The sequence below is a fragment of the Bactrocera neohumeralis genome, unplaced genomic scaffold (assembly GCF_024586455.1).
Source record: "Bactrocera neohumeralis isolate Rockhampton unplaced genomic scaffold, APGP_CSIRO_Bneo_wtdbg2-racon-allhic-juicebox.fasta_v2 cluster11, whole genome shotgun sequence".
In the NCBI taxonomy this organism is placed as follows: Eukaryota; Metazoa; Arthropoda; class Insecta; order Diptera; family Tephritidae; genus Bactrocera; species Bactrocera neohumeralis.
This window is the reverse complement of record NW_026089624.1, coordinates 18385892-18408987: the sequence shown is the minus strand read 5'-3', so window position 1 is coordinate 18408987 and position 23096 is coordinate 18385892. Positions and strand designations below refer to the sequence as shown.

At 33.4% G+C, this 23096-nt stretch overlaps 1 protein-coding gene across 23 annotated transcripts in view; it reads left to right on the top strand.

Moving 5' to 3' along the window:
• LOC126766087 (protein pangolin, isoforms A/H/I/S) overlaps nt 1-18102 on the top strand; it is a 247852-nt gene extending 229750 nt beyond the window's left edge. For 16 of the 23 annotated variants that reach the window (XM_050483830.1, XM_050483832.1, XM_050483831.1 and 13 more), the window contains one exon: nt 8388-18102. In XM_050483830.1, coding sequence (XP_050339787.1) covers nt 8388-10362 — 1975 coding nt within the window. In that variant the 3' untranslated portion in view covers nt 10363-18102. Of the gene's footprint in view, nt 1-386; nt 1705-5667; nt 5722-8387 lie in introns of those variants that run through there. The other 7 variants (XM_050483837.1, XM_050483817.1, XR_007668704.1 and 4 more) reach the window with 6 other exon arrangements.
• Nucleotides 18103-23096: the final 4994 nt, after the last annotated feature.

The window sequence follows — 23096 nt, the reverse complement described above, 5'->3', positions numbered from 1 at the left end:
CGTACACATTTAAATAATGTTTTTTCTGCGTCGTCTTCTTTTATTACATATTGAACATTTATACCATCACCATTATTACTAACTGATACGGGTGTGAATGAATGTGTTTGTCTGTGTTGGTTTTTTTCAAATTCGTATTTCGAATACATATAGTATATTATCTTTATGTACTAATATCTGTAACTTTAATAGAATATAGAAACATTTATCAAGACAAATCCAATATCTTCTTCTTTGTTTCCTTACGCTTGCACAACTCGAAATTATTTTGGATAATTACAATAATTAAACTAATGATGATAATAACAAAATAATTTTTAACGAAAATACACGCAACCATAAAAATATAAATGCATCCTGACATCTTTCTATGAATATATCGGTAGCCCCAATTTAAGCACAATGTCAAATCCAGCCATAGGTGTTGGAGTAAGTGGCGTAAGTGTTGGTAACCGCGGACTTACTACCGGCATATTGACACCAGTCGTCTCTGGTATTGGAAGTACAATTATTATGCCCAATTTATCATCCTCCTCATCGTCGTCCTCTTCGACGTCCTCTTCAAATCATCTGCAAATGCTCAATTCAGCAGTGACTTCTTGCGCCAATGGCAGTAGCAGTGGAAACAGCAATTTAATAGCGTCTCCTAGTGGCGGAGGAGTTAGCGCGAATGGTGGTATTATTGCTGCGAGTGGACATGGTTCCATAAATGCCGCCGCAGCCCAACTACTGAATCAAGCTGCTGTTGCTGCAGCTGCAGCAGCTGCTGGTCAAGTCAATAACAATCAAGCCTCCCAAACAAATAATAACAACTTGAATACCGCAAACATGCTACAACCCACATCCGCTATCAACAATATGATGTCAGCGGCTACAACAGCGACAAGTACTAATGGTAGTAGTGGGGCTGGAAGCAGTGGACAACAGCAACCGTCACCACAGGCGCCGCCAACTTATGTAAACTTATAAGTACAACTAATTTAGATGATGCTGAACGATTTAGCGTTTGCTGAGTTAAAGAGAGACGCTTAAAAGAACTCAAACCATAGTTAAACATAGTATATACATTCATACTAATATAAACCATATGCATATGCACCCATTGCTAATATTGAAATCCCGAAGAGTATTTGTAGACGTGTCAAATATTGTTAATGTATATTACATACATTTGTATGTATAAGGATATCGATAACAATGCATAACGGCGGCAGTGTGTAGTTGTGACATTATTAACTTGAGATATTACATATGTATATACATTTGTATATAGTTAAATAGTTTAAAACATAAAATATACCATAGTACAACAAATTGATTAAGCTAGATGAGCCTAATGAACAGCTGTTTACGAAACAAAAAATGTCACAATGCAAAAGTAAACGCACACAATAATCGCACTTATTTTTTCAAGGAAATGCTTATTGAATTAGTTAAAGTTCAAAGAGAAATGTAAATACGAGCCACGGAATATGAATGAAAACAGAAATAATCAACATCGAAAACGCTACAGTTGCTCATAGCTAGACCAGCCAGACACTTTTAATGTTGCCTACTGACATCTTTGTAAGGATAAAGGTCTAGCATATTTCACGAGTAGAACCAATGTGGATAACAACTTTATTTTAGATACATCCATACATCACCGAACAACTACAAACATAACAACAGCAACCATATCTACCGAACCACTTTAATGCCCGTATGAGTAAACTTTTTATAAATGCTTCGTTCCGTTTGTGAGCATATGTGTTTTTCAATATTGTTTTCTTTGTTCGCTTCTCGTTAATATTTGCAATTTTTATTGTTTTTATTTACGTTTGCGTTTCTGTTGAATTGCGTTTTTTTGTAAACATTTAAATGTAAATGTTTATAAACCTTAGCTATCCTAAGTACCGTTAGAAATACAAAGAATATTAATTTGATTTTTTAAATTTTACAATATATGTATCGACTGAAGCAATACTTATGGCTATGTACTAATGTACATGCATATGAGGATTAAGGTGACCGTTATTTCCAAAGTTGATTTTTTTTCAAACGCCTTTGTCCTAAACATAAGGATCCAAGCTCTTTGTATTGAGTATAATTTTTACTTTTCCATACATTTTACAATATTTATTTTTTTTATCTTCTAAGCAAATAAAACTACAACTTAAAATAAAGTGATAATATTATAATAATAATGAAGTTATGCCTCAAATGTACCATATTCGTATGAGCAATACTAAATGTATACTACTGTGATCAAATTGAAAGGTGAATTTATTTATTTATACTCCGCGTGTTTTTCGAATCGGCAATTTTTTTTCTCTGTAAGTTGGTAGTATTGTTAGTGATATCTATGCTTAATTCCACGTCAAAATATTCATTAGTATTTGTAATACGCGCCGTTTAGTAAGGCTCTGAAATTGAATTCTTCGATTTTAACTACATATGTCTGAATTTATTGAACAAAGAAGTGCGATAATGCACCATCTCATACTGCATTGGTTATTCGTGATCATTTCGACACATTTTCAACTAATATCGTGCCGCAACCACTGCATTCGCCTGATTTACCTTCGTGTAACTTCTGGCTATTCAACAAATTCACATGACCACTCCGAGGACACCGTTTTGACTGAATTGAGGATATGAAAGCTGAATCGAAGAAGATTCTGATGGTCATCACGACGGAGAGTTTTTCCAAATGCTATGATGACTGGAAAATTCGTAGGCATAAGTGTAGTTCAGCGGGAGGCGATTACTTTGAAGGGGATGAAATGGACGAAATTCCCCTTTCAATTTGATCACAGCACTATATCATTAGTATGGATGTTCAGGGCATTTGATGTGTAACTTTAACTTTTAGAGGAAAGCTTTTTCAGAGTGATAAATTTATTGCGGGGACTGTAACAAGTATGATAATTATTTTTCTATTTATAATTTTTCCTCACGAAATAATCGCTATATTTTGATTTGTAAGTAAAACTTAATATTAAAATATAAAGATTAATTTGTGAGGAAAATAATAAAAATCACTTTTTAAAAGTTTTTGTCATATATGTGTACTCCTAAAAAAAACAAAAAATTTCTACTACTACCGATATAACCGACCCTTCCTTCATAATAATTTTTTTTAGTAAAGAATTACGCAATAACTGTTATTTTCTGTACCAGATTTATTTGGTTAACTCAAAATACGAAAAAATGCCATGATGCGATATACATGGGATAGAAACATTATTTATGCTAGGTTTAAATTGAAAATGAAGAACTGGTTTATGTGTATCCGTATTTTTAGAGCAAAAACTAAAGCTTCAGAGGGCGTGTGCAGAAATTATCAACTGAAAATAACGGACACCCTAATGTAATCATATATGCGGAGTTCATAGTTGTGCTATTGTTGATAATAGTGCCATGTGCATTTTTGGCCCTCATTATAATAACCGTTGAAAGGCATGTTTATTGTGTTATTTGTGTTCTGTTTGTGTCCAACTTCTCTACAATTGTACGTATCTAAAAAAAATTACAGCTGTTCATTTCATCCTCGTATATATATTTTTCTTATCACTTATGAGTGAATTATATAATTGCATGAAGTGCACTGGCAATAACATATGTATGCGATAGTGTACTTTCAACTTTAATAACGGGCTATAGAAATACAAGTATCTTAAATGGCATTACTTTTGAACTTCACATTTGAATATATTATGTATATATATAATTTATGCATTTGTACATGATGATATTGTGTCTACTAATTCGAACACACTTATAAGTAGTAAGTTTCTTTAGGTAGCTAATGTATAAAATTTGAATATTCAAATAAAATGTTTCCAATCAAGACAATATACCATAAAGCGACTAATTTATTATCCATACCAGCAAGGGAGAACAGCTTTTAATTGAAAGAGCATCTCGACAGCCAATTTAAGATACCTAATTGCTTAAAATATATTTTTTCAATCATTAAAGTATAAAGGTATTTGTTAACATACATAAATATCAATTCATATATTAAATTTATTAATTAATTAGTAAATAAACATTGTGTAACAACTATCTTCGTTTTTAAATACTAAATTTTTTTTCAAGAAATAAAAAAAAAAGTACACTTCTTTTTTTCATTTTCCATATAAATTTTATCACCCTCATTAAATTTTGAAAGGATTCAAAAGCTCAAAGCATTAGCTATATCAGCTCGAACCTACATACCCGACGGCATGAATGATTATTTCATGATATCAAATGCCCACACAAGCCAGCCTCAATGGCAATGTATTTAACAGATTGTTAGCAATGTAAGTTGTCTGTCGAGATGCCCTGTAATATTAGCTGTTTTCGATTCGCCACTTCTCTGCTCACTCTCTCGGCGTGCTGCTTTCTTGTCAGAACAATTACGTATAAAATCATCAACAAAGCTATCATTAAAGTGGCATCTCCAAGGCTACCAAGATTTGTTCTGTGTATTTAGGCCAGTTTTACTATTCTGAATGGCTCAAAACAGAAATTATTCTCAAAAATAAAAAAATAATTAATCATACAAAACAGAATTAAGGTATTAATTACTAAAACTTTTTTAACCACCATGCATGGGTCAGAGGACATGCCAGCGCAGGATTGCACCACAAATGTTGCCTGTTTTTTGTACAACTCATATAGGTTGTTAGATTAATTTCTCTCCAACCCTTAGTGAATCGGATAATAATATAAATTTTTTTCGTCTCTACACGCGCCTATATTGCTGATAGCCTTTTATTTATTTGCCATTTTTTATTTAACTAGATAAGATTCTCATCATATACAAACCTACTTATAAATGACGTAATGTAAAGTTAATGTCTAAACTTTTGATTTTAAGTGCTACATAAAAAAATAAAAAAAATGTAAATACATTTCAATCAAAACATTCAATTCATATACATTATTTTAAAGATTACAGGCATCTTTAAATTAAAGACCTTTCTAGATTCACTCCAATCGATCTCTACAGAACATCACAGGGATCTGAGTATAGCTATACGCTCCTCGAGCTCCAATGCAATGAAAAATATGGCCCAGGTAGTTAACTCTTCTTTATAAAGTTACTTAAAATGTTTTGAACTAACTCTGCTATGTTCGTCTGTCTGTCCACAACTCTGTATATATACGAACTAGTCTTTCAGGTTTTGAGATTTCGCTCTGAAATTTTGAACCCGTCAAAGAAGCTTGGTCGCAAGGCTACCGTCCACTATTGTTTATAGCTGCCATACAAACAGACCGATCAAAATAAAACTCTTGTATGGAAACTCTTTTATTTGTGAAGCGTATTATAGCTTTGATCAGGGTGCGTTTTTTTAATGAATCTGTTAGTGGATTCCAACTTTTTGACCTACATATTTACGACAAATATAACAAATTTTTTTGGACTATTTATACAATAGCTTCTTAACGATGGCGTGTCGATATTACTAAATAAAAAAAATAATAATAATTCATTATAATTATGTCATTCACTATTATCGATCGATAAGAAACCTGAATCTAGTTTCAAGATTTTGACAGTTTCGCACGACATTTCGTAGACTAATTAACCAAATTATATTATAAAATAGAATTAAGGGCTCCAAAAAATGTTTTCGTAGATCTTTGTTATTATTCCTTACTCTTTTTGTATATATCTCTATTTGATCTTTGCAGATCAAAATCACCTGAGAAAATAACATATTATAACTAAATAGATATCATAAATAGGTATGTCACTAGCCCACAGAGTAATCAGGTATCTACATCTATAATATGATCATATGTATTTATTAAAAATATTTGTTCTGAGAATACAATAAAACCTATGCTTACGTAGTTCCTTTGATGTTAACAAATATATTGATATTGTTGTATGTTGTTAATATAATTTTTTTTTAATAATATTTAAAATGTTATTTAATTAAACATATTTTTTATGAGTGGAATTTCGTATATTTTACGGTGTTTACAATAGAACGGAAAATACATACAAGAAAACTTCGCGTTGGCGCAACGCTTTCCAATACATGTACATATTTATGTACATACAAATACATACAAACACATACAAGTATGGATTAATTATCTCATCAAAAGGACAGACTTTATTTTATGCATTAATTTTGTCATTTTTTTTTTCAATATATACGCAATTGTTGTTTGGATGTTGTTATAAATTTAAGAATTTTGGTTATTATAATTGTTATGTTGAATTTGTTACAAGTGCATGATTACTAATACTTCATTGTCGATTACTTTACGCATATAATTGCAAATCAAATCATTGATTATACAAGGATTGTTATGCTACAATGTATGCATATTACAAACGTTGAAATAGGAATAACCCTAAATATACTACCGACGTATACCATCTGTGTATGAATTAAAAATCTGCAGGTATTCAATCTTCTTCCTGCGCATACCAAAAATTATTCATGATAGAGCTCAGTTGCTTGATAACTTTCATTTATCTTTGCTAAAAGCTTGTCCTAGTACCTCCTATGCCAGGAAATTGGTAGTACCAGCCTCCTTACCTCTAATCAGTGCGAGATCATTACAACACATTGTATATATTTTCTTATCATTAGAAAATACAATGCTGGTATTATTTTACATTGTCAATATTTTTTGTAGGTAAATATATGTTTTTGTTTTTAATTCACCTTGTTTTTGCACATTTTCTCAACTAATCGACAGACTTAGTTAAATAAACAACTTATTTGTAAGGCAAAAAGTTAAAATTTCCCAAAACCAGTGCCCTTACTTTTAATAAAACTCATCGCACTATTTTACTATATTTCCCCTGATTAAGAAGATTTATGTGGATCTTTATGTCCTATTTGTGGTATAAGACGGGAATATATTTATGGCTTTAGGAAAATAAATATGCTGGGCTCGTATCGTAGTTCATATGTACATATATTTATAGCGCTAACTTCAACGAGTTGGATAATATAATAGCACCTAAAACATAATATCTTAAATTTTAAGACCTTTTCCAATTATTTTTTTACCACTCTTTTTCTGGTGGTTAAATGAATAAACAAATTCAGATTGTCAAACAAACTTCTTTCTACATTCGACGATGTTGAGTGCCATATTATAATTGTGTTAATTTCTTGGATTACATTTCGATTGAGCAGAGTAATTGCGCATTGAAGACTCTTTATTGAAGCAAAATTGAGGTAAGAAAATTCATGCGGTACTGATGACATTATTTAATAACAACTTCTTATACAATCAATTCAATTATTGTGGAATACATTGTATTAACGATGAAATGCTCAGCGGCTACATTTTCTTAAATGTAACAAGACATGTACGCGCTTTCTCCTCCATTGACAAACCTTTACCACAATGAAATTGAAACATCCCGACAATCTTACCTCCAGAGAACTAGGAGACATAGCAGGAATTGACAGTAGCCATCTCAACAAATTTGTAATAGGCTCAAAGAGCTTTATCAAATGATATGATAAAGTTTTAATATCACAATGGTTTTGAAAGCTGTCCAAGTGAGGTCCATATTACGATAACCTAATTTAACCCAACAAGAAGTTGGAAACATTATTCATACAAAAATATTGATACTTTCTCTCTTTGGACAGCTAGCCTTGTACAGTGCCGTTAACGATATAGATTAAAAATAGTAAAAAATCAATCCAACGCTAGTTGACCATAGACTACAGGTATACATGGTGCGTTTAGTATTTTCTGTTTCTTAAATGACAATTTCATATGTTAATCAATGGAGCTGTAATATATACGTTTCATAAATTAATGGCATTTTTTACATTATCGTTGAAATTCAAAATATTTTCCAATGTTGCAATGTTGCTTTACCCTCGCTTCGCAATTTTAAGCATTTTAAAAATAGTATTTAGAGAATTTTGGCTTTTTCTTTTATTGATTTTAAAGTAATTCATAACATTCTATGTGAATTGATTGGTTTTAAATATACACCCTTATAAATGTCGCATGATGCACGCGTATTTGGAGCTTTTTTTACTTATGTCTTTAGACAGAACATTGACCTAAAAGATTTCGTTTTATTAATTATTTATACGCATATTTCACTTTTTAAATGTCTATAATATACAAATGTATGTATGTATGTGTGTGTATACATTTATAAATATGCATACATTTTACAATTAATCCTCATTAAAAGCACAAACCTTTGCAAAGGAATATTACATCTCTAACATTTAAGTCTAAATAAGAAGCCATAAAAAAGCACGAAGATTAAGAAAATAGTTCCAAATGTAAAAGTTTAGTTAATGTGTAAATTTGCATTGGTATGTGTGTCTCTAATAATTTCCAGTTATTAATTATTTACTTTTTCTCTTTCTTTATGGGTGTATACGTATCATTTTCATTCTTATGCTCAGACGTAAAAAGAAATGCATACGCTATATGGAAGGATTGAGAGGTAGTGCCGGTATCAGTGGCACCAAAGATGATAGCTTTCAGGACTTAGACGATCTAGATGACAATGCTAGTGATGAAAATCTGGGTAGTCCAGGCAGTATTGATGACAACAACAAAACACCTGACGATGATACCGGATCACTGAATCATTCGCTATCTAGTCCGGGCTGCCAAAGCGGTTTGTCTAGTCTTCAGAGCCCGTCTACCAGTATGGCTAGCCCATTAAATCTGCTCCCTAGTCCTGCAACGCCCTCAACGATCGGTCTGCCATTTGGACTTACTGACAATCAACAAGATCAGAATGTGCAAAGTCAGCAGCAACTACAACAACCGAACAGCGGTATCGATTCGGCAGCTCAACAAATTCGTATGCAACAGTCGAGCCAACATCAAATTCATTTAAGTCAACATCAGCACCTTCTGCAGCAACACCAGCCGCATCCGCATACTACATCCTCACACAACGGTATTTACGAGCATGCCGGAAGATCGTTTATCTGTAGTGGTAGCATTGGTGTCGGGAGAAGCACAATTATATCTCCATCTCTGTCAAATAAGAGCTCCAGTGGCATATGTATTGGCAGCAGCAACACTCTAATAAATACCTCATCATCAGCGTCTGGTGTGACAACCACGGCCGCCTTCACAGAACGCACTATGCGTTCACTTCTGAATCCTAGTCCTTCCGGCCTATTGCTGAATAACAATTGCTTTCCACCAAGCGGCCTAGAATCAAGCGCAGGAGCTATAATTTCCATAGAACATATTCTATCAAATGCCAATAAAATATCATCCGGCACTGCATCCAATACTACAACCACCAACACCGTGGGCAATAGAGCCAACGACGATTTAAATGGTTTTATTTCCTTCAATAACAATAGCGATCCGTCTTTTACCAATAACACCGGCAATAACAGTGCTTGTGAAAATAATTCAATGGCAGTTACGTCGACACCGTTAGTCAGCGACACAGTCAAACCTTTACCAGCCGCGGTGGCAAAATCGAGCGTTTCGTCGTCTGCGCCGTCTTCACCTGTTGGCGATACTTTCGAAAAGGCAGTTGCTCCTGCTCAACGAAACCCTATAGGCGCTAATCCACATGATATCAACAACCCGCTCAGCATTAATCAGCTGACGAAATGCAGTGAAAGTACAAGCAATACCAATAAAAATATTGTGACAACTACTAACAATAATTTTAAGAATATCTTTGCAACGGCTGACAAAAACAGCAATTCATCATGTTTTGATAATATATCAACAGCATCCAGTAGCAATACTAACGGGATCGCAGCAAAGAAATATAATCATAACAATCAACAACTGCCAAAACAACTAGCCTTACGAATATCCTCAACCGCTTCATCGCCTCAACAACAGCAGTTAGCAACGACGTGTTTATTCCCGCCAGTACCGCAACATTATCAGCAGCAATTCCATTTGCATACATCTACTGGACAGCCAACGCCACCAACGCACCATCATGCATCCCACCGCCATTCGCATGCACATCCACCATTGTTCAACCAACATTTTCAACAATTCAGTCATCACTTGGCGTCCGTGGCAGCGGCGGCGGCTGCAACAAATGTCCACATACCCAATATATTGAGTGCTGCTGTTGTGAAACCCAACAACAGTATGCAACGTAATACTACAAGCAATGTTATAGCTAACGAAGCAGCTGCACCAACAATAATTGAAGCGATTGAAACTATTGCTGAGGATAAGGCATGCACAGAAAGCGTCGGAAATCTGACAGCGCTAAAATGCCATGCCTCAGAGACAACAGTAGCGACAACGACGTCTATGCCAGGTACAACAACAGTAACGACGAAGACGCTGCCAGTGTTGGCTGCAGACAACACACCCCTTCTTAATGTTAATACAACCGCTTCCGGCAATGAAAATGGAGCAATTAGCGTTACGTAACGGTATCATCAGAAGGGCGCACCGCAAACCGTTGATTTTAATGTAGTTTCGTTGTATATCATAAAAAACGTATTATTCGTTTCGTTATAATTTGCTTTTAATAGTTTGTGAATATGAGTATTACAAGAATAAGCAAGTATAGTTCCGAGTAAGCCTTCAAAACATTAATGTGAATGCAAATTATAGTTGCATAAACATCCTTTACTTTCTGTTATCTAGCGGTGGCTTAGTTATGGACTCATGAGGCTGGAAAGCTAATTATACTTAAATGTATACAAGTATACATATTATATATTACAAATATGCATGCAATATTAGGCGGTTAAGCGAGTCAAGATGCAATTAATGGGTTAATAGTTTTTAGTAATCAACTAAAAATAAATTCTATCTATATTATTAAAGAAATTGCAGCCACATTTTTGGTAATAATAATGTTAAAAAGAAATATCCAAAACACTCAAAAGCGATAAATGGACACGGATTTTTATCCAGCCAAAGACTGACAACTCAGCCTTATTTCTCTTAATTATTTCATTATTGTTGTTTAACTACCAAACAAACTGACCGATAAAAATCAAGTTCTTGTATAGAAACTTGCTTATGTGAGAAGGATATTCTAGCTTCGGTGCAACCGAACGTTTATTAACATTTTTCTGCTGTTAATAATAAGTCTTAGAACAAATAACCAGTCCTGCTTTCAAACCAAAAAAATTCGTATCCAATATTTTTCATCAACCAACAAAAAAAATTTCGAATGTTTAGTACGAAAAAAATTTCCGAATGTAGATTTCAGATGAATGACCCATTTATAGGACTTCAAATACATACATTATGCTTCTCGCCAAAAGTAATAGCTAAAAACTTTTCACATATCATTAGACAAGCCATGTAATGTTGTCACAGTCATCTTGAGTGCGTGCACATAACTTATACTTTCATACATATACGTTTCAAATATCATGTAAGCAAATATATTTGGCCTTGAATATACTTGGTAGCGGATTCAGCATTCAAAATTTGATAATCTGTCAAAATTTTTAAATACATACAAAATACAAATTACAAAATATTATTGCCAAAGGATATACACGGATAGTTCAATAATGAAATATTGTTATGTGAGAAGCCCAGTTATATATAAATATATAGAGGTATACAATGTAAATTAGCTATACACATCACTGTGTGTAAAAATATGGAAATTACTAGAAAAAATTCAAACCTAATTTTTTTAAGTAGTGCAGTTAATTAGGTCATGAAATAGTATACAGTATAAATTTACAAAAAGAACAAGATACTTTTATTTATGTATATATATATATACATATATATGCATATATGAACTCATATCTTTAAAACCAAATGAATTATAAGAACAATGTATTCAAAATATTTAAAAATGAATGTAAAACCACTTAATGATAGACTTGACCGAAACTCTAAACGAATTTATTTGTCATAAGCAACAGGTATAAAGGAACAATTAAAAAATATTATAAAATGAAAAAATAATATAAATTTCAACAAATATATATTTTGTCATATTTATATAAAAACCAATCAAATTAAAAACACAACAACACACAATTGATTACGTATACCATATCTAAACCGCATAAATTACTTTTGGAAAAGCACATGAGCTACACACATGCACAGTCAGTAAATGAAGTAAAGGTGAAACTAGCTACAGAATGCCATACAGTCCATAAAAAGTTTGCGTTCATTCGATTCTATTTAGATGATTCCACAAGTTTTTGCCTTTTGCCCTCATTGGCCATTTACCAATTTACTTCACATCTCATATCAAACTTTCAGTACACTCGCTACCTTCTCAATTTGATACAGGTTATAAAATAAATTCAAGAAATTGAAAAAACTAAATATAGTAGCTAAAAATGAAATAATTAGACAATTTTACGATAGTAACGCTAAGCAAGAAACATAATCAATATAATGAAAATACAATATAAACTGTGCCACATTTTTGTCATATATATATTTTTTCGAGTATTATGTAAAGTAAATTATATAAACTTTAACAAAGCACGCAAAAAAAAAAATTGATGAAAAAGCAAAAAAATATAGAGTAAAAATAATTGGTTAAATAATACAAATAATATTTAGACAACGATAAATACAAATATAAGCCTGCAATTTAGCATTTAAAAAGCATATGAATAAGAGGAACAATATAGTATACATATGTAAAATAGCTTATTACGTTTTCTGTTTTAAATTTACAGGTTTTGTTGCGAAGCGTAAATATAAAAGAAAATCTTAAAAATGGAAGTAAAGTGCTTGCTCAGAGAATTCGACAGTATTTCTCAAAAAAGTTTGCATTATATGACATTGATACTGGCCATGCTTTCAAACCTTTTTAGCAACTTGACTAAACAATGTTATACACCATTGTAACAAGAATAAAATGTACACTGTGTCCATATATTAATTACTTTTTTAGTCACTTACATACGACAATTAAATTAATATGTTTTCAATAACAATTCGAAGGCAAATATTTCGATTTTGGCGGCCAACAGAAAAAGGCGGGACTACTTTGCTTTTTTGAATAATTAAAAAGATAAAAAATTATAAACAAGCGTATGTTATTTGTCTAATATCTTCTTCTAAACAAACACGATATGCATATGTTTCAAATGACAGAATGTGAGCATAAATTTGATGAACAGTTGCAGCAATCACTATTAACAACAATTTACAACTCACCATGGCAAAAAAAAAACAAAGCAAAATATAATTTTAATAAGTGGCGATAAAGGCGATACACAAACTAATTGTTTAAACATGATTGAAACATACAAGTGTAAATAAGTCACAAGGCGTATACATTAAGAATGTAAGCGGACTAGCGTATATGTATGTTATGTAAGTATGTACGTGCGTATGGGTAACATACAGCTATTAAGTAAATTAAACGATAAATGCCTAAAATGATAAATAAACAAACATACATATATATTCATACAGATCCATATATATAACGAATAGCAATTGTGGCCAAGGCGAGTTATGTATGCATATGTATCGATAATTGCCAATTTTCACTAAAAGACTGTTACTATCTATTAGTTGTATATATAAATTATCATTAATAAGCGATTAATGTAAAGATAATAACAAAGTGTAATAAAAAATAAAAACAGATTACAAGAATTTCATTAGATTTAAAATTAAAATAATGTAGTTACAACAACCATATTAGTGCGTATAAATAATTAATAGGTAATCAATATTATACATGTATGTAGGTGCATATGTATGTTATTATATAAATATAAGGTGAAATGTAAGCAATGTGCGTTGTGAAGAAAATTAATTTTTAAATGCATTTTTGTATATGTGTCAGTGAATCACAATGAACTAACCACAATCTTGCGTAATGATGCCTTTGTATGCACAAGAGAAAAGTTAAAATATTTATTTGTGCATTAGCGGTACTACATTGCTTCCCACTGAATAATTGCGTATAAATGCAAATATATATATATTTTTTAAGTATTGATATACTATACAGCTATGTATTGTAGTGTACAGCGGAATACGACAAGTCATGTATGGTACAAAAATACCTGGAAATGTACTACATTAACACAGCATACCTTTAAAATTATTAAGGTGTGCAAAAAATCAGAATTACAACATTTGTTGCTTGTCAATATACACACGGCAATTGAGTTGATATTTGGCATAAATTCGTACTTTGATACATACATACATGCATATGTAAATATTTATCACATGCTCCGCTTTGATGCGGTAGTATACTTATACCGGTGTGTCTAACGGCAGACTAAATCTTTAATTTGGTTTAACCAAAGATAGTAAATAACGGCGAGAAATACAGCTACTTAGCGAATATGATCAAATTCACTAAATGCAGCTTTATTTGTAAATGAGCTCTCAAAGAGCATTTTCGTGCACCAATTGTAAGCAAATTGTTAACTAGTATGTTTTATAAATTTTAACAGCATGCATGCAATGTTTTGGAAGCTCCGTTTTAATTACATCAACAATCAGATTTACAAGTATATGTTCACAAACTGCTTGAATTTATTGAAATAACACATATTATGTGTATATTAAATATTTCTGCGGAAAGCCTAGCATTAAATGCATTTCATGTGGAAATGCTAAACATAATATAGTAGAGACAAAGTTATACCGTGTGCGCAATTGCAATGCTTATTTTGGGTTTACCACGAAGTTTGTAACACCTAGAAGGAAACGTAATCAGCATGACAAGCTGAGTTAATTTAGCCATGTCCGTCTGCCAGTCTCACGTTTTGAGCTATCGATCTAAATTTTCTTTTTCCCTTTTCTCCCCAACAAGGTGTTAATTTGTCGGACATTGGCCTACTATAGCATATAGCTGTCATACAAATTCAACGATCAAAGTTAAGTTCTTGTATGAGAAACTTTTTTATTTAACAAGATATCTTCACAATATTTGACATGAATTATTGTCCAAGCCAACGCAATAATATCCAAAAAACAATTGTAGATCGAAGTACAGTATAGCATAGACATACATATGAACAGAACGCTAAAAATTAAGTTTTTGAATAGAAAACTTCTATATTTGTGAAGAGTGCTCTAGCCTCGGTGCAACCGAAGTTCATGTTTTTTCTTGTTTTCTCTTAACTTGCTTTTATTACACTTTAATATGGCATGACACTATGTCAAGGTTCTGTTTTCATAACGCTTTAGCATTATATAGCGTTGAAAATTGTACTAAATTATTTTATAGCTTAGTATACTTAAATTTAATTTAAGTAACTTTTACATTTTTTTACTATTTGTGTTGAAGTATTTATGTAATGTATCCGTATGTAATTGCTGTTTCATCTGTTTATTTTGAAATTATAATTAGCAAACTACTATGTCATGTGTGAACTAATGTGTTATTGTTAAGTTACATCTGAATGTATGAGTACGTGCAATATATACGTCTTTAGTATACGCAATTGATTTATTCATATGTTATACGGACTATGTGTGTGGAAATTTTGAGCCAAATTTAAACATTTAATTAAGTACTCCCGTATAGGAAGAAAATTTCCACCAAATATTTCAACATTATCCGTATGAATGCCTTACATCTGTTATATTAATGCACATTGCCGGCTAATCAATCCATTTGGAACAATCATAAAATTAAATTATATATTTATGTATATACTAAATATGTGTACAAGAAATGCCATATATTCTAGAAAGAAAACTGAACTAGGAGCTTTTACAACCATATTAAAGTACAAATAGTAAATTGCAACAGTAAACATTTATTTTATAGGAGTATTTGTAATTGTTGTTAAAACACAGCTTCATAAATTTAATGCTATTGCAAATATTTGCTAACGAACCGTTTCGATGTATTTAAAATATTAAAAAAAATATTATTTTATTATTTGGAAAAATTATGCCACGATAAATAAGCGGAAATTGCCTTGTTATAATTATTACATGTTCAATTTTTCTAGTATTCGACAAAAGCTTATAAATTCAACACCGTTCGTTAAGAAAACAGTTATTTTATTATATGGAAAATATATGCCATGCTAAATATTTCTAAGAGCAAATCTCTTTTTTAAATCTTACAAATATAACTTTCTAATATTCGACAAAAATAGTTCTATAATTACTTTTTTCTAACATGGGGCTAAAATATCTAAATTCAACGCTGCTCTAACTACTAACCAAAGGCACCATTTATTTAAAAAAACATGCCTCTAAAGATATTTAAATTCTGTTGCGCCATTCATTAAATCGGCAGTGCTCCTATTTTTCCGAAAAGTACACGCAGTAAAGCTTTGCGGAACTGTTCCACATTATTCTTGATTGTTTCCAGCTTCATAGTATTTTACAAAAGCAATACTCTAAATTTAATTACTGAAAGTCTTTGTATTTGTCAATACGTGCCGTATGTAATTGCTGTTTCAGTACCGCAAAATCTTTGTTTGTGTTCACTGAATTCAATAACTAAATGAAATGTTGATAAGAAATACAAGTATTACTAGAATTTTGGTATGTGTTATTTCTAGAGTCCTTGTGTAAATATATGTGCAACTTTATAAAATCTAATCATTTAAATGCTTCCATTATTTAAGTGTTATTTTTAAGTAAACTAAAAAATAATAGTTTACATATTATATATGACATCATTTATATTGAATAAGCGAAATGAAAATATAATGTATAGTATAAAATAATATATTATCCGTTGAACTATATTTGAAATATATTTCGCCAATCGATAGCCATTTAACTAAAGAAAGTAATAATTTATTTCATATGCCATGTTTGTGCATAAGTCCAAAGCAGGATATTAACCAAGGCCGTGTGCCCAGAGTGCATCCAGTTTTTTGATTGAATTGTACAAATGTGACTTATGTGTAATTTGCTAAGAAATGGTATTATTATCAATGAAACTAATTCATTGCAACAGCACCGCTTTTCCAAAATTTTTCTTCACTATTCATATTTTTCGTCATATGGATGCAGTGATAAAGAAGTTAGTTATTCAACAGTATTTTTACAATCCGATAATGCATACCTACATAAAAATAAACATAAGTAAAATAATTCAAGTTATAAAATATGAAAGATCTCCCAGCCGTGCAAAGAAGGGCGCAATATATACTCATGTACATACCAATTGCGACATCACATGTGCAAACAAAGTTATATAAATTATATTTTATTTTAATTAAATCCATAATGTTTAAGTTGTCAATTAGCTAGTTTCATACATACATGTATTTAAACCAAAACCAATATAACTTTTAAATACTGTGCCCCATTGTTTAAATCATTATAGGTATATTTAGAAGTATACATAATATGTATGTATTTTAATATATATTCTTATATTTTTTAATGTTAGTATACATGTATATAATGTAGTGAAAATAAAGCTAATATGTGAAGTTAATAATTATTGTATTTTTATATGTGCCCGAATTTAGAGTTGTATGTAATGGTTGTATAATTAATTGAATAATTTATTTAGAAATAACTTTTCGTTAAATGATGACACATATGTATATCACACAAATATTACCTTTTTAATATATGTACATATCGTCACTTAAAATGTAATGCAACGTAATAACAAAAACACACAAAACCGTATTACTAACAGTCTAAGTGTACTCCCCCCGCACTGTTGAGGGATCAGTCATCTAACCTATCCTTCAATGGTATATGTATAAAGTTTTAACTGCCACCTTTCAGATATTACCACGTCAGAAACGAATTAGTTTAAATTTTTTATCATATAATTAATCATTATTATATTTTTTATCATATTGGTAACGATGTTTCCATCTCCTGCAAACTAATGAAATTCAGGGGTGTTGTGGAATCTGATAGTTGTCGGAATCAGAATTGAAACCGATCAAAAAACGTAGTAGGTGTCATGAATTCAGATATCATTGGTTTGATATTCGAAATAGAATTTGTATCGGATTTGGGTGGCACGGAAACCAATTTTATCGGTTTTGCTATCAGAAACAAAGCAAGAAGATAGTCGTTCACAGATTTGAAATGTAAGCTAAGAAATCAAGTCATTTTATTATTTCGAATTAATTTATCTTTATTTCTATAGGGGAAACATAAGTATAAAACACGAAATGTCTTAATTATTGAGTTTTTGGAAAAAAAAAATCCGGATATTTAAAGATATTAGATTTACAAAACGTAATAAATGTAATTGAACACCCAAATGCCTCCTTATTCATTCGATAAATGTTATCTCTTAAACTCTTTCTTTAATTTAGAACTCATTAAAAACTTGAATAGGATTGCAACCAAATGTATTCATTTGCATGTTTTTTCACATTAGTACACAGCTGATTCGAATATTGGTTTTGCGTGTGTTCGAAAAGACGGAAATCCAATCAGATTCCGTGACACCAATGAAAATCAGAATTGGCTTGCAATTCTGACAGCTAAGCAATTCTGTCTTGGATTCCACAACACCCCTGATTGTTATTGCGTTATTTTGCATTTTAGATGATGATATGTAGAAATATGTGTATTTGTTTATAAATTAGTAGTTAAGAATGAATATGCTTATATAACCTACAGATATCAGATATACATAAATATATATATAAAATACAATTAAATACACATATATAAAAACAACTATAGTTTAATACTATAGCAAATATTGCTAACGAAGTCTTTCGATATACATACATATATATATGTATATATATTGTCTATATACATATATGTATTTAGATACACATATTATAAAATAATTACTGTTAAAACGAGTAAATTAATTAATTATATATATAAGCACTCAACATCTTCTTTACTAATTTATAAGTTATTCCAAATAAAGATCATTATTCATTAAATAAAAACTGTTTAGTTTTTCCAATTTATCTAAGTCTTAGTGGATTCAATTAACAATCGAGCAAAGTTAAATATTACAGAACAAGATAATATACCGAAGTTCACAAATCCAAAAGTTTCCATAGATGAACTTGATTTTGATCGGTCATGCTGGTATTGCAGCTATATGCTAAAAGTACAGTGGTGCGATCTCAGAATTTTGTTCGGAGATTCTACCGATGTATTGGACAAGAATGCAAAAAATAATGCAGACAGGCGGACATGATTAAGCCCACTCTGGTCGTCATTCTGATGATTTATCTTTATATACATTATAAAAATTACGTGTCACGTTGTTTGTCCGCGATTGACTCCTAAGCTACTGAACCGATTTTAGTAAAATTTAGCACACTGTGTCCAGTTCGAACTAACTTAGAAGATAGGATAGTAAAAACCATTCATAAATAAAAAAAATACTTTAAATGCTCTATTAAATGGACGCTCTATTAAGCGGGCAACTCTATTAACTATACAGAAAGGCTGATAACCAGACATTGTGATACCAGCCTTAATTTCGTTATTTTTACAATGAATTTTTTTTGTATAAACATATTCAAAATTAAACCTCAAGTACAATCCCTTGGATTTTTAAACCGACAAAAACGTTTTCACCTTTCTTCTTCTTTGCTGGCGTGGACACCGTTTACGCGGTTATAGCCGAGTTAAAATCAACGCGGCAGTTGTTTCTTCTTTTCACTACGTGGCGCCAATTGGATATTCCAAGCTAAGCCAGGTCCATTTTCACATGGTCCTTCCGGGTACTGCGTCGAATACCTTCAGACCTGGAGTGTTTTCATCCATTCGGACAAGATGACCTAGCCAGCGTAGCCGCTGTCTTTTAATTCGCTGAACTATGTCAATGTCGTCATATATCTCCTACAGCTCATCGTTCCATCGAATGCGATATTCGCCATAATCCCTTCGTAGAAGTTTCCCTCGAAAACCAGTAACGTCGTCCATGCCTCTGCACCATATAGCAGGACGGGAATAATGAGTGACTTATAGAGTTTGGTTTTTGTTCGTCGAGAGAGGACTTCACTTCTCAATTGCCAACTCAGTCCGAAGTAGCACCTGTTGGCAAGAGTTATCCTGCGTTGGATTTTCAAGCTGACATTGATGGTGGTGTTTATACTGGTTCCAAGAAAGACGAAATTATCTACGACTTCAAAGTTATGACTGTCAACAGTGACGTGAGAGCCTAGTCGCGAGTGTTGAAGCCAAAAATACTAATATAACCGGCATATGCCAGCAGCAGATAGAAGAAGTCGCAAGATAGGGAGTCACCTTGTCTGAAACCTCGTTTGGCTCGGAGAGGTCTTTACCGATCCTGACGGAGCTTTTGGTGTTGCTCAACGTTAGTTTGCACAGCCGTATTAGTTTTGCGGGGATACCAAATTCAGACATCGGGGCATAGAGACAGCTCCTTTTCGTCCTGTCAAAGGCAGCTTTGAAATCGACGAAGAGGTCGTGTGTGTCGATTCTCTTCTCACGGCCCAATCGTTGGGCATGCTTTCGTCCCACCATATTTTACAAAAAAGCTGATGCATGCTCCTCACCAGTTCTTCACCACCGTGTTTGAATAGCTCCATCGGCCCCGCCGCTTTTTTGTTCTTCAAACGGGTAATTGCTATTCGAACTTATTCTTAGTTGGGCAATGTAATGTCTGCTCCATCGTCATCGATTGGGGAATCGGGTTCGCCTTCTACTGGCGTTGTACGTTCACTGCCATTCAGCAGGCTGGAGAAGTGTTCCCTTCATAATTTTAGTATGCTCTGGGCATCGGTCACTAGATCACCTCTTGGGGTTCTACAAGAGTATGCTCCGGTCTTGAAACCTTCTGTTAGTCGCCGCAAACTTTCGAAGTATTTTCGAGCATACCCCTGTCGGCTAGCTTGTCAATCTCTTCATACTCACGCATTTCGGCCTCTTTCTTTTTCTGTCTGCAAATGCGTCTCGCTTCCTTCGTCAGCTCTCGGTAGCTATCCCATCCCGCATGTGTTGTGATCGATCGTAACGTTGCGAGGTAATGGTTTTGGTTGCTGTTGTACGTAAGAAATTTGAAATGGCGTCCTTCAGTTCCCTTATATCGAGTTGTTGACGAGTGCTCTCAGAGAGCAGGAGTGCAAGTGGAGTGGAAAATCGTTGGGCTATCTGTTGTGATTGCAGCTTCTCGATGTCGAACCCTTCCTGTGTTTGTTGACGTGCGTTTTAGGCTGTACAGAGAGAGTGAAGATAGCTTGCTACGGTGGCAGGAAGACTGTTCAAAAATACATATAAACAGCTTGCACACACACTTGAGTGAGATAGAAGGGTGTTTAGCGACACCAAGGACGGCGGATCAGTGAACTCGAGTGGAACCAAACTTTTAGTTAAGCGACAGATGTCACACGAGGGAGAATCCTTTCACGGCAAGAAGCCTCGTACTGGAACAGTAGAAATGTTCAACGAAATTGCCTAACGGGCAGACTCAATAGAACTAGGGTTGTTTGATCGCAGTACTCCCACAAGCAGTAGAAGCGGGTCGCAGCAGCTATATCCCCTGGTTTTATGAAGATAGTCTAAGTAAACCCCGGGCCACCTCCCGGGTGGAAAACTGCTGCTTGGTACCATGGTATACATAAGCTGGTTTAGTGTGCCTACTAACGGCTGGCCTATACGTAATAGTAGGAAGCGATAGCCAGGGTTGGAAAGGGAAGAGAGCGAGACTTCCACCTTCAACAAATAGCCGAAATGTTGCGATACTATTATCCGTCTCTCCTAACTCGCAACTGGAGGGACATAAATCTCGAGAAAACTGGTGAACGTTATAGGCAGGTATTAGTTTTCTTGAATAAGAAGTTTATCGGCCCCCTCACCAGCGTTATTATTCATTCAGAGTCCAACTCAAGGCACATTGTCTGAGTAAGCTCGGATAACAACGCTAGAGATAAATTTCTTTTTGAGTTCACATGTACTGATTGGTTACAGAGAAAATTATCCACCGCTCTTGGCGGCGAAAACTGACATTAACAGACACGCTTTGAAATTCTCCACCACTTCGATTCCATTCCCTACAATCTAGACCACTGCATATAGAAACCTTCACCTGACGGTTCTCTGCTCACAAAATTGCGAAGGATTTGTGGGCGAAGGAAGCCGATGGCGAAGAGATAGAGTGAGCTTTTTTATGGATGGATCGAAGTTAAAAAGGATGGTTGGAGTGTTCTGTTGTGAGTTCTCTACAAACTCTAGTTTCAGATTACTAGACCACTATAGCGTCTTTCACGAGGAAGTGGCTGCTATCAATGTAGCGAGAGATATACTGCTCCGAAGTTCCGACTCCTTCAGAGATGTGTGCATTCACTCTCATTGCCAAGCGGCTGTACTGAATTTGATCTCCCTGACTATGCGCTCAAAACTTGGTAAGGATTGCATGACCTCATTTGCAACAGCTTCAATTACTTTTCATATTTGGCTTTGGCTTTGGTGCCGGTTAAAGCGGCATCGCCGGAATCTGCAAAGCTGAATGGAGGAAGTCGAAGTGAATGGGTGGCAGTCATAGAGACGTATATATCGCGTATATTTTAGCTCATTTGGATTGATTTTAATAAATTTTGATATTACTCAAGTATAGTATAACTACGCGACAACATATTTCCACGCAATATTACAGGGTCCAACACCGAAGTGTAACCAATTACAAAAGAAATAAATTCGGTTTGGAAAATTATTTTTATTTATCTTAAAGTACTTAATGTGTGAAAATAATCATAAATTCAAGACCAATTCATTTCTGTTAGATATGACCACCTTTTGCCTTAACTATGGCCTTGAGACGGACAAAAAACGAATCGCAAGGTACCCGAATGTGACTTGTCGGTATTTTGGCCCACTCACGGACAATGGCTTTCTTCAGCACCTCGAGACTGGTGTATTTTTTACTTCGGACCTTTCTCTCCAAAATGGCCCAGAGAGAATAATACATTAGATTCGCATCTGGTGAATTCGAAACGTCCATGAATAGCGACCGAAATGTTTGTTTGTCCACGGCTTCAAAGCAGCCTCCAGAACACTTTGCCGATAATAATGTATGTCGCATTTACTTTGACGCCAGGCTCGAAGGCGCCCATCTGCGGTGACAGCGGCCCAAACCATTATTTGTGGTGGGTGCTGAGTCCTGGTGGCCAACCGATGACTTAGATTCTCGTATGAAGGGTCGGTCAAGTAAATCCTATCGTTTTGAGAGTTTACGAATTGCTCAAGTGGAAAAATGTTTTCGTCAGAAAACACAATGTTCGGAATTTGACCGCTTTCGGCCAAGCGAA